This window comes from Doryrhamphus excisus, linkage group LG5, assembly GCF_037039965.1.
Source record: "Doryrhamphus excisus strain RoL-2023G ecotype Guam linkage group LG5, RoL_Dexc_Guam_v1.1, whole genome shotgun sequence".
NCBI lineage: Eukaryota > Metazoa > Chordata > Actinopteri > Syngnathiformes > Syngnathidae > Doryrhamphus > Doryrhamphus excisus.
Genome location: NC_136361.1, coordinates 14,138,599 through 14,151,129, shown reverse-complemented (window position 1 = coordinate 14,151,129; position 12,531 = coordinate 14,138,599). Strand labels below are relative to the sequence as shown.

Genomic DNA, 12,531 nt, shown 5'->3' with positions numbered 1-12,531 from the left:
CCTATGTATCAGTACTGTACTGATACTGTACACGAGTGCTTCTCAGTTATGTTCTGTCATGCTAAAGGACAATTTTTTTTCCACGCCGTCCAATTTGAAATACTCAAAAAAGTGATAACTATTCATTTATCTGTACTGTACAAAATGAACCTGAAACGGAAACCAGGAAAATACAATAACATGGAGCACATACAAGAGTATTCAAGAGTCTAATTGCATGTTGAGTACTATAAATGTGTACATGTTGGCAGGACTGAAAGCCTGCCAATGATGAAAATCTTAAGACCAGTTGGAAAAACAGATTGAATTCACATTTTGCACTAGTAGAGCTGCAATATGCAAAAGCAAGAAAGGGGAGGTGTGACAAAAAGCAACTTATTAAAAACAAATAATTTGTTTCTCATCAGAGAATAAAACTTTTTTCCGCCTTTCAATGTCCCATGTTTGATGCTCCCTGGCAAAGTCTAAACGGGCAGTTTTGTAGCGTTGATGGAGATGAGGTCTTTGAATTTGTTTGTTGTTTTTTAAACCTTTTCCCAATAAGGTCCTTCATTTGGGTCGAGGACCACCCTGTGTCTTGACTGACAGCCAATCGGATCCTACGGCTCAGCGCAGGTCGTAACTTTTTGATCAGATGGAAAAACATTTGTTTTATAAAAAAATACAAGTTCCAAATGTTTTCCCTTCTTGCTAGTGCATATTGTAGCTATAGTTAAAAACTCATTAAAAAGTCCATATGGGTAAAATTCATATTCTAGCGATTTTCAACTGGTCTTAAGATTTTGATCAGATAGGGTTAGAATATTTTAGCAAACGTTTGTAATTAAAAAATCTAATAAAACATGCTTTCATAAGTGGTGAGAGGTATAAAATCAATATTTGACACCTAAAGCATGTATTGATACTGTCCTGTAAGAAACGACTGCTACATCATATTGATATTTTCCAAAGTCAGACGGCTCTACTGTAATAGAGACGCTACCAATTAAACACCAAACAGCACATTGAGATGTTTTATTTTCACACAGCATGTTCATTCTATCGTTCATCACAGTTGTGGTGAGTCAGGAGGTGACTAGAGTGGATTGTAAAAGAAACTCGACAAGCAACATATTCACAGAAGAAAATAAATCAAGAGTATTGATTCTTAATTAGTTTTATTGAGAAGAGGGACATAAGTCTCTGTAAACCTTCTTTCAACCGCCAGCACAACACACACATTCAAACACACACACACACACACACCTTTGCATTCAAACACACACAATCCCTTTCGAGTGCTTCCCTTGAGATGAGTGAAACCACCACGGGTGACAACCGGGCAGCATTGGGGGCGAGGTGTCAAGAGGTGCTGAGAGCGAGCTTGTTGCCGGAGACAGGCTCTGTAAGGCCATCTTCCACAGTGCCCATCCTTCTCTTCTGAACAAGTGGTCTGGGTGGGTGCATCACTTGCGGTGACCGTTGGTCCCTCCATTGGACCTGGAGCCAATTGTCTTTCGATACGCTACCAGACATCCAAAGAAAGAGTCCTTCTTAGGTCCAGGTTGCAGTTATGGTCCTGGCCTGACCTTCCAGTGGCTCCTTCCTTCCTTCGGCCACTTTGTTGGTGTTGGGAGGTTAAAGACTGTGATAGTCTCCCCCTGGTCCTTCCTTAACCCTCCTTCCTTCCTTCTTGGCCCTTTTTGCTTTTGTTTTTTTTGTGTGTTCAGAGCCTATATAGTGTTGCGTGGCGTGCCGTTCAGCGCAACGGTTTTCTTGCACGGCGAGCTCAGGGGCTGCGTCCCGCCTAGGCGTTGCGTGGAAATGCCCACCTCAAATACTTCATGGATGGCTTTCCGGAAACAGTGGAAGTTGTAGTCTATTAAGCCTGAAGAGGAGAAGATAACTGGTGACCAGCTGCACAGTCTTTGCCATCGGGCTTTTAGTAGTACCGGCTTTTTCCCGTGTTCTGAGCAGAATTATAGCCATATGCAAGGTCATTCCACAGTTTGTCACTTTTGCACAGATATGGAGGTTTAAAAAATGCACTGTTGATATTACTCCATTGTACAAACATGCAAAGTACAGGAAAATGCAAATGTGTTGCCAACTCATTAAAAAAGGCTGCGAGTAACTTGCTGTCAACTGCAGAGTACCATTATAGCAGGGGTGTCCAAAGTGCGGCTCAAGGGCCATGTATTAATTTGTTCTATATTTGAAAGACGCACCCAGCAACTAACTCATTCAATACCAAATGCGTATTTATGTGTTGTGAACCCAAACACCTGATCCCAAAGACGTATTTATTAGGGGTGCTTCGATCAAAAGGACGGTACCGACATCGGCTGATACTTGCTTTAAAACGCCAATCAAACGGCGATCATTACAAACAAGCATGTCTGCCGTGCCTCAAAAATGTCTCACCAGGTTGGCGTTTTAAAAAGCTTTCGATTGGTGCGATATTTGAGGCCGAAGGCTCATGATGTTATCATCCGTCAGGCAGCAGCGAAAGCCCTGGCCCCATCCCGCTGTACTTTGGGGATGAGTACCACCTCAGTACAGATTTGGGAGCAAGCAAACACTATGTAGCACTTTTAGTGCAGGAGGAACTTTCGTTATATGCGGGGCTGCGTCGGACTCCAGATCATGTGTGACGCAAAACGAGTGTGACGCGTGATAAGTGAGCGTTTGAAACGTTGTGCAGACAAATATCACACTGATATTGTATCTCCTCTCCTGGCACAGAAGAGGGAGTCGGCTGCGTCTGCACTTCAGAAGGCAGCTGATGCAGCTGGAGGGGTCCAGCAGAAGTGGGCAAACCTGCTTCATTCATGTATTTCTGTTAATAATGCGAGAAGACTAGAAATAAGCGCATTGTGAAATACAAAAGGTGAGTTGTGCATACCAGCATTTTGTTTATGTTCTGGTAAAACAAGCATATGAGCTTCGTTTGGCTTGAAATAAGCAATAAATATAAATGTTACAAAAATGAGTAGCCATTGGCTATTTTCATTTAGTAAAAGTAGCTTGCACAAGAAAAACCTTGGTGACCCCTAATATAGCCAGTAGTCCATCTAGACTGCATGTATGCAATCAGTATGGGTATCGGACGATTTCACTCATGGATTACCGGGATCAGTATCGGCAGTATAAAACTCAAAAAACACACACACAAAAAAAAAACACAAAAATGGCCACAATGTGGCAGCTTGGCCATGTAAATTTGAATGGAAAAAAAAAACATACATGACAGCCAGGCGGATGTGGAGGAACGTGAAGGAGTGTAGCGTACAGAAGGTTACATATTGTAGGGAAATGTTAACGTATACACACACACGTATGCATACATGCACACATTTCAGTTCCAAATTTGAAAATTGTAAATAGTTCATGTTGTTACATTTGTAAATAAATTGTTATTTTGATGTTAAAAAGCACACTTTTTTGTGTTGTTTATGTTGTGGTACAGTTGTGTAGATATTGGATCAGTCACAAAAGCAAAAAAAATTGTGTGAAAGTTATGCTGGAAATTAATATTTTTGCAAGAAACCGATACGCTCTCTTTTCTAGTCGGGAGCTGATATTTTTCTGAAAAGTACCTACAGTATGTTCTGCTGATTACAAAAGAACGTAAAAGGCAAAAACCTTGACGGGAGTGTAATCTTTCTTTTGGTATGTTCCATGTTGATATGTATAGCCACAGAATACAATATGTGTACCCTGTGTACCCTGAAAGATCAGTTAAAACCATCTAAAAAGGGTTTGAATGAGTTAATAGAAGCACGGGGTATATTAGTGTAAGCAAAACTTTGTTTCATGATATTGTAACGGAAACCATCTCTTCAAAAAGTGTACCCAAACTCGGGAAGCTTTCAGCTCTTTTACCTTTGCGTTCAAAGCTTTCCTCTCTCAGTATGCAGACGAGTGCCAGGAACTTGGTGACCTCCTTCAGGTAGAGCACGGTGGTGTTGTTGAGCTTGATGATGGCCATAGACTCCTTGTCGTAGGCGCTGCCGCTGCCGTCCTCCTTCAGACTAGACCACAATCGGCAAATTAGTTATTTGATTTTTTTTTAATGACATGCTCGGTTCAGATGCAAGGCACTCACTCACCCGTAGATGCAGGAGACGTCGATGACCACGTCGATCATGTCACAGCACAGCTCGTAGGACTGCATGTCCACGGGAGAGCTGTCTGTGGCGATGTAGATCTTACTCACCACGTCGAACAGGAAGGCCTTCTCGATCCCTGAATTCTAAAGGAGGATGTATGACTGTGAGCGAAGGAAGAAGTAAGAGGAAACCACTGGAGTGCTTCCTTACAGAAATGAAGATGTTTAGCAGGTTCTCCAGAGTGGGCAGCTGGGGGATGAGCTTCTGCACCACCTTGCTGAAGGCTTCGAAGATGGAGTGGTCGTAAATGCTTGTCAAGTAAAAGCTAAACGGGGAGCAGAAAAACAATGAAGTCAGCAAGCAGATCACACCTCTCACTTCCTGAAAAAGCTTTGTAAAATAAGCTGACGGTCACAAGATCATGTGAGGAAAGGACGTTGGCAGGTCTGATGCTGACTCTGGTTGCGATGAGGTGCAAATGTCTTAGGTGGGCTGGACAAACAATGTAATCACTTGAATGGAATCTGGTGGTTTTCAGACTTAAATATTCCAGGTAATGTACCTTCTTTTTTGTATCACTGCATAATTTACATAACATTTAATGAATGTATCAAAGGTTAGGATAGCATGGGGCAGTCACACTTTCAAGCACCAGTCTTCATTAGAAGGTACACATGGAATCTTGCAGCAATACTTCAACTATTGTGCTGATGAATTTTAGACAACAACTTTTAACCCCTGACTACAAATGATGCCATATTTTTTTCTGTACCGTCTGTAATTCTCATGCTAGAAATAAAAGATAATGTCCATCAAATTTTACTGGTTTAATATATATAATCTAACCTAATATAGAAATATATAATAACAGCTGTGAAGTAAAATATGCTGTGAAGTGCACAAGACTAAGGCGAAATTTGAGTTTTGTTCCATATCCCGAACCTTAGTACATACATGTTGATATAGATGAATAATGATGGTGTAATGTGATGCAAATACAGCTCAAGAATGATGCTCTTAATCATCAAAGTGTAAAAGGAAGCTAATCACTGTTAATAGTAAAACAATCAAACACTGAAGTGACTTTGTCTAGCATATTTACAGGCATATTTTTCCTAAAACCTTAGGTTAAATTCCAAATTGTACCATCACTGAGGCATTCGACTTTCCACAATGTCTGTGATGGACTCGATGGACGACAGCCAAGACTAAAATGTACTGTAAATTGGAATAACGTCCGTGTTGGACTGCACCTGAGATGAAGCTTCTCCAAGCTAGCGTCCGCCAGGTCGTCGTTGGCCCTCTGATGAATGTCCCGCTGGGTCTCGATCTTGTGGTCGTCCGAGAGGCCGTCCACTTTGTGGATGAACACCTCAAAGTTGATCTCTGGGTTGACCCGGTAGGCCCGCGACACAGTGAGGTGAAGCCGCCCGAGAGCCTCCACATAGTCATCCTGAGAGTGAAGACAAACAGATTGCAGTTGGAAATGTAAACTGTCTACAGCTGTGGTTGAGGGTTCCATTCCAGCCCAGTAGGGGACGGTAATGCACTTTAAAGGATTATTTATTGCCGAAACAACTGACCAGTATCTTCTCGTTGGAAAAAAAGTGAGTGTACCATGTGTGTTCATGAATACCTGAGCATCAATGACAAATATCAAGGCTCCGGTTCCTCTGAAGATCATCTCATAGTCAAAGGTTGGGTCGATAAAGTCCACCTGACCGGGAAAGTCCCAGATCTGGAAGTTGACGAAGGAGCTGCTGGATATGTCGTCCTTGTATATCTTGTTGGTACTCTCCAGGAACAAGGTCTCGTTGGGGGACATTTTGTGGAAAACCACCTGGAATAAGTCAAGCGGTAAATGCTGTAATCATAGCAGTGGTGTTTATTTACCCAAAGAAGTCGGCACAGTCATTGGAAGCAGGTGATAAGTGGAGAGAGGCTGTTATTTGTGGTACTCAAATTCATTTTTAACCATGATATGATGTGCATGTGAAAGTGGGAACTGAAAGGTAGCTCTTTTTAACCTTATGTTCATTTATTAATCAGTACATTGCACAACTCTGTTGTTCTAATAATAGTGGTAAGGAGAAAAAACTACTGCTAAGTGTAACATGTATGAGTTGCACACAAACAGCAGAGGCACCTCCACATTCTGCTACTAGCATTAAATTATTAAAATATCTGAACCCTGCCTCCAGCCACAGATGTTTTTGCCACTAATTACATACCAATTAGCTCGCTCAAATAGACGCCATGCCCATAATTAATCATTGGAGGTGCCAGGAGACAGCAATTTGATAAAAATGCACCGATTAAGTTAACTTCAGCCATGTTTAAAGTGTACAGTTGATTGAGTGTTGATGTTAAGACTTACGAGAAGGGGAAGGTGTGGCTGGCTTGCTGTCATGTGATTGCAATTCACTCACTTGCACTTTTGAGGGCATTATTGACAAATTTTATAGTCAGCCTTTTAAGTCACGTGACGTTAAGTGTACATAATCAGAGAATTGCACAGTGCGAAGCTCTGGCTGTTAATAATTTATCGCTCCACTTCCGGTGCGAGCTAGCCAGCTAACTAGCAAGCAAGCACGGAGGCTAACAGAGGGTGTAAATGCTAACTAATAGCAATTACTGTTACCAGTTGCTGGTGCTTACAGTTGTTAGCTATTATGACTAGCAAGATGCTAACCACATAGCTAGCTGCTATGGCTTACCTTCTGTATGGATGACTTGCCACTTCTCCTGAGTCCCATGAGCAGAATCCTCGGTTTGCTATCGGACGGCGCCTGGCTGTCCTCAATGTCCGCCTCCTCCTCCTCTTCTCCATAGCCGAAGTCTTTAGGGAACGAGTCCGCCACTCCGTAGCTGCCCGCCAGCTGCTCCACCTCGTACTGAATCGACATTTTTGGCCAAGTGACGGTCGCCTCTGCCCTCTCGTTGCCTCCCCCCACCAACACTCCAACCTTCACTTGTCGGCCACCACCACGCCTTTAAACTGTAGTCGTGGGATGCACCCCTCAAGTTCAGCACCCCCAAAAAAGAAAAACTAACCAGCCAGTAATGCTTGGTAAGACATGAGAACACAGAGTGGCTGATCCCACACGTTTCCTTAAGGATTTCCTCTCTCTTGTTTTAAAAAAAATAAAAAATACAAGCCATCACACCCTCTTCCCCGATTGGCTGACTAGGCTCCGACTTGGAAAATGATTGGCTAAAACCTGTGTCACTTGACTGAGACACATAACTGTCACCTGACTAGTTTGTGACAGTCACAAAAATAAATCTTCAGCACAATCTTGTTTAATTTGCTTTCAAAGCACATTTTACACACATCGTCCAAAACTACATGTAATTTCAAAATGCAAATGTTTTGAAGTAACAGCAGGTGGCGACAATGATCCGCTTTCGGCAAATGTGAGGCATTCAATGTCAACAAAAACAGTGGAACTTCAGTCCTTGTCCAGCCATTTAATGTGTTTTTCTGGCATACATACAACGTCGTCGAAGTCATCACTGGACTGTTTATGTATTTATTTCACTGTTTCAGAACGTTTTACATTTAACAAAATTTGCATTCCTGATGTTTTTTGTTTGTTTATTTCGGCTTTTGTAATGACATATAATAACCGGAAGTTGAGTCTCTGAACACGGCGAACGGACGTCACTTTTTACGGACATCGCCATTGCAAAACTCACAATCAAGGCCTGAATAATGCAGTCTCGTTTTCTCTATTTATTACTTCCTTCAGTACACAATAATCAGTATCAGAAATAATCAGAAAACGTCGTATTCCTATTTAAAATTACGAAGAATAACCGGAAGTTAACACGCACAACCTTAATGCAATACAACGTCAGGTTGTTACATTTGTCCCCACGTAACTCGCTTACAAAAATAATAATTACAAATTCATCAGAGCGTTTACGCTGCAAAGTATTCCACGTCACCAGGAATTTAACTCATTGACTATACTGACTACACTTAACTAAACGCAGAAACAAACGCTTTCATTGAAAGGTACATTTCCGCTCTGCGCCGGAAGTTGATATTCGTTCCATTCTTTATCGCCGTAGTTACCAAGTAGGACAATCAAACAACAAACACCACGGTGTTAAATTATAGTTCGACAACGTGTACCAGCATGGCACATTACAAGGTAAATTTTTGTATTTAAAAGTTAACGCCAACGTGTTTTATTTAGCAACTGCAAGATAATTATTCATTCATTCATTATTAAGAGTAATTAGCGCCAGTCGAATCACCTGTTGCATCGCTTGTTCGCAGCTTCGATTTGATTAAATATACAAGTTAGTCAAAATTATTGACTTACTTTAATGGAAGATTCCTAAAAAGATGTATTCAATGTTCAATTTTACAAAGAGGCAGTTTTGTAAGAAAAGTGTTATTCCAAATTTAACTTTCATTTACAATTACATGTCAACAAACCGTCATGTGCTCACTGACGTGACTTTTTGCCAGTTAGATGCAAATAAATTATGGACACTTTCTGGTAGTCTCTTTATTAATGTGGGTTCCCCTTCAACAGGCTCCAGACCACAAGAGGGAGCAATTTCGCAGATACTTGGAGAAAGCTGGTGTTGTTGATAGTCTCACCAGTGGTATACCATTTTCTTTTAATTGGGATTCTAACAACTGAAGGTTATGTGTTTGTGTGTATTTTGTTACATTGTTTTATTGGGCTCTATTGCCTAGCAACAGGTGACTAAAGCTATATAAATGTCATACTACTTTCAAAGGATTAAACCCTGTAGAAAGTTAGATGTATTTCCAGTACAAACTTCCAATAGATGGCCAATTAACAGAAATAATAATGTGACTTGAAATGTTTTTACATTTGTTATTTCAAAGTGCAATTGTAGTCTACTTAGACTAATGGACATCTTGACACAAATATGCCTGTTGCATTCTGTAGTTGAGTGAATCGAGTTGAATTTGTGTGCATGTGTCTGTTCCAGTTCTAGTGGCTTTGTATGAACAACCAGAGAAGCCCACCAATGCCTTGGAGTATCCTTCCTTACATTTTTTCTGAAGGAATATCCAATATTTTCTCAAACTGTGGCACTACAAATATTTTTGCAATTGTACTATGTATCGTAGATTCCTTCATTGCCCCCGCCCAGATTCGTTAAGCAGAACCTCGGGACTCCAGGCCTCACCGCTGCTGACACCGAGGCGTTGCAGCAGGAAGTGATTGAACTGAGGCAGAAGTGTGCGCGACTGGAGGAGGAGAACCAAGAACTCAAAGCCAGGGTTAGTTTGTGGGATTGTATGTTTCTAATGACATAGTTGCACTTGTTGATATATAGTATAGGTCTCTATATGCTAAGCTATCTCAACAAAACATCCACATCTTAGCTTTGTGTTACAGCTGACATAGCAAAATAGTGTAATATCTGCTAATATATATAATTTTTTTTAAGTCCCCCGGGCAGCACTGTTGACACCTGAACTGTCTTCTCTTACTAGCTGCAGAGCCATGAGCCTCCTGAAGAAGCACCTGCTACCGAATAGACTCCAGCAGAACTTCAGGATATCACTTGGGATACTTTACATTGTCACTACTTGTCTCCGGTATTTAATTTATTTTGTACATATATGCAGTCAATATTTGTTCAATTTTGCGCATCACATAAGGGTGAAAAGAGGAGAAAATGATCTAAACTGTGATTGTAATGCCGATACTCAGAAATCACGCAAATGCAGATTTAGATGTTATCATTGGATTGTCACCATTTTAATTCACACATTATTGTAACGCTTGCAGAACATTCTCGTAGCATTTACTTTGACAAGCTCAGGAAGTAACCCCACTTCAGACTATTTGTATCTTGTGACTGAGTCCACAGTCCCATATTTAGAATTAGAACTGAACCTGAAGACTATTCACTTACTGGAGCTCCAGTTTCTTTACATTTCACTTGTTGTGACTATATCTTTGATTAAAACACATCTTGCACAAATGTGTACTCTATCGAAAGTCATTCTTAAATACACACCAAAAAAAACATTCACAGAGCACCTCCTGAGGCAGACTAAAGACATTTTTTTTAATGATGTGATCGTTGGAATTGGCACAAAAAAAGACTTGACAATGACTAATTCCCTCACTCAATTCCACCACTCCACGGGGTTTCAAAGGAAGTGTAATCCCATGCTCAAATAATTGTTTTCCGCTTTTAAGGTTGGCCTTGGTGGAGGTCAGCATTGCTATATTGGGGAAATGGCTGGCCAGTGGTGCATGTAGGGGAGTATAATATATGCATATATAATATAATATATAATTGGCATTGGTGGTGGTCTGAGCCTTATTTTCTTTATTGACCCTTGCCTCGTCTTATTTTTGTGAAATCAGTACACAAAGCAGATGAATTAGCAATAAATTGTAGGAGGTCAGCACTGTATTTTTGACTCATGTGCTGGATTTTATAACGTCACAATGAGACAATTAGCAATAAACAAATAGGGATTATAAGGATTTTATGACTTCCTAACTGATGCGCATTAGGACCACATTCAGTGGAAAAGAACAAAAGTAATTTTATGTTTAAAAACTTTTGATGTACATTAACATGTTGGCCTCGGCAGAGGTATAGTTCTGCATCTGCATGTCCTATTTTTGCAAAATCCCGTAAAAAAACCATCCCAGTGGAGATAATGGGTTCCACTATAAGTCAGATTTGAAGGTCCCTCGCTTGTCTGCTACTCACCATGCTCGCTTCCGATGCCCTGCGGTCGGTGGAGGTAGCTGCTCTTGGGTTGCATTTGGACTCCTCCGCTAAGCCTGAGCTGGACTGCCAGCTTTGAAGCCTCGACGGGGTGATTTCCTCACATCCGCACGAGTCCGTGTCTGAGCTCCTGCCCTCCAGCACGGTGGAGCACCTGGGGGAGGGATCGTGGGGCCCCTTTGTCCTCCTTGCTGTCTGAAAGGTATAAGATGAAGACTGCTTCTGTGGGCTACTTCTTCCACTGCTGGTCTCCTTGTCCTGACTCTTTACTACGTCCTTATGCACATCAGCTGGAACCATGGTGGACTCATCCTGCTTGCTTGCTGCCTGACAACCTGCAGAAGGTTGTGTGGGGTAGAAGCAGCTTCCCCGCTTGGTCTCCATGGAGACAAAATCTCCCGGTGCAGAAACTAACGTGGCTTTTCTGTGACCTATTTGCACCACTGATGCTTTTTTGCTTCTGCAAAACTCCAAGTCGTCCCTTTCATCCCACATATGAGGATAAAAGTCCAGGATGTCCCTTTTAATCCTCTTGTAGGCCAGGTAGAGGACTTCCAAGATGTTGAGGAAGAGAGACATGGCAGAGATGCACTGCATGAAGAACATGAAGATGCTCTTCTCTGTGGGTCTGGACACGTAGCAGTCCACAGTGTTGGGGCAAGGGAAACGCTGGCATTTGAACAAGGGGTGCAAGCGGAAGCCGTACAGAAGGTACTGGCCCAGCATGAAGGCCACCTCCACCACTGAGCGGGTGACCACGTGAGCCACATAGGTGCACAGCAGAGACCCCCTGAGAGGAGCTTTGTTGGGCTTCCCTTGCTCCAGCTGCTTCATCTCCCGCTCGATCCTCTTCCTGGATTCCACCCACTCTGCGTCCACCTCCTCCAGCTCCTTCCTCAGCACAGCCTTCCTCCTCCGCCGGACTTTCTCCAGGACCCGCAACCTGTAGAGGGCGTGGCCCATGTAGACCAACGAAGGTGAGGACACGAAAATGACCTGCAGCACCCAATAGCGGATGAGCGAGATGGGGAAGGCCAAGTCATAGCAGGCGTTCCTGCAGCCCGGCTGTTCCGTGTTGCACACAAAGTCGGCCTGCTCATCGTTCCACACATCCTCGGCCGCCACGCCAAGAACCAGCATGCGGAAGACAAAAAGCAGGGTGAGCCAGATCTTCCCCACCATGGTGGAGTGGATGTGCACCTCCTCCAAAATGCCTCCGAGGAACTTCCAGTCACCCATCTTCACTCTACCATTGTGACTGGAAAAGCACACACAGCAGTAACGCATGTGGGACATCTCCTACCTTTCATGTTGAGATCAATAACTACAGTTTGACTAATTATGTCCCTTGATATTTTAATCTTGATCTAGATTAAAACAATCTAGATCTAGAAGAAAACTTTTGACTTAAACCAAAGCCTATTTAGGACGCTCAATGTAATTGTTAATTTTAACACTTATTTAAAGACTTGTATTTTTTCATTTTAACATTTATTAGATTTAAAAATATATATTTGAATGAATTGTTAAAAAAAATACATAATTTGAAAGGATGTTTTGACAGGATTTGATTTAAAAATATATATTTTAATGAATTGTTTAAAATTTACATAATTTGACAGGATGTTTTGACAGGATTTGACTGGACACGGTACAAGCTGCTACCATAAAATTATTTGAAAATATGTAC

At 41.9% G+C, this 12,531-nt stretch overlaps 3 protein-coding genes across 3 annotated transcripts; 1 reads left to right on the top strand and 2 right to left on the bottom strand.

Moving 5' to 3' along the window:
• Nucleotides 1-999: 999 nt before the first annotated feature.
• rragca (Ras-related GTP binding Ca) lies at nt 1,000-7,228 on the bottom strand. Its single transcript, XM_058054007.2, has 7 exons — nt 6,809-7,228; nt 5,728-5,931; nt 5,345-5,544; nt 4,302-4,416; nt 4,092-4,234; nt 3,865-4,013; nt 1,000-1,867 (listed from the first exon to the last, which is right to left on the bottom strand). Exons 1-7 carry the CDS (start codon nt 6,995-6,997, stop codon nt 1,713-1,715), a joined length of 1,155 nt encoding a protein of 384 aa, XP_057909990.1. The 5' UTR covers nt 6,998-7,228; the 3' UTR covers nt 1,000-1,712.
• A 917-nt stretch (nt 7,229-8,145) lies between these two features.
• On the top strand, nt 8,146-10,071 carry mycbp (MYC binding protein). Its single transcript, XM_058053732.2, has 5 exons — nt 8,146-8,251; nt 8,642-8,714; nt 9,072-9,120; nt 9,237-9,366; nt 9,583-10,071. The coding sequence occupies exons 1-5, from the start codon at nt 8,237-8,239 to the stop codon at nt 9,625-9,627; spliced, it is 312 nt and encodes a 103-aa protein (XP_057909715.1). The 5' UTR covers nt 8,146-8,236; the 3' UTR covers nt 9,628-10,071.
• Nucleotides 10,072-10,690: 619 nt separating this feature from the next.
• gja9a (gap junction protein alpha 9a) lies at nt 10,691-12,176 on the bottom strand. The gene has a single exon (XM_078790768.1). It carries the CDS (start codon nt 12,135-12,137, stop codon nt 10,788-10,790), a length of 1,350 nt encoding a protein of 449 aa, XP_078646894.1. The 5' UTR covers nt 12,138-12,176; the 3' UTR covers nt 10,691-10,787.
• Nucleotides 12,177-12,531: the final 355 nt, after the last annotated feature.

Bases quoted from the DNA above. Each gene is read 5' to 3' on its own strand.
- mycbp (XM_058053732.2), top strand. The intron at 8,715-9,071 runs GTATACCATTTT...TGTCTGTTCCAG, and splicing joins TGTTGATAGTCTCACCAGTG to TTCTAGTGGCTTTGTATGAA. The intron at 9,121-9,236 runs GTATCCTTCCTT...GCCCCCGCCCAG, and splicing joins AAGCCCACCAATGCCTTGGA to ATTCGTTAAGCAGAACCTCG.
- rragca (XM_058054007.2), bottom strand. From the start codon at position 6,997: ATGTCGATTCAGTACGAGGTGGAGCAGCTGGCGGGCAGCTACGGAGTG. The intron at 5,932-6,808 runs GTAAGCCATAGC...GACTTATTCCAG, and splicing joins GCAAGTCATCCATACAGAAG to GTGGTTTTCCACAAAATGTC. The intron at 5,545-5,727 runs GTATTCATGAAC...CTTCACTCTCAG, and splicing joins TATTTGTCATTGATGCTCAG to GATGACTATGTGGAGGCTCT.
- gja9a (XM_078790768.1), bottom strand. From the start codon at position 12,137: ATGTCCCACATGCGTTACTGCTGTGTGTGCTTTTCCAGTCACAATGGT.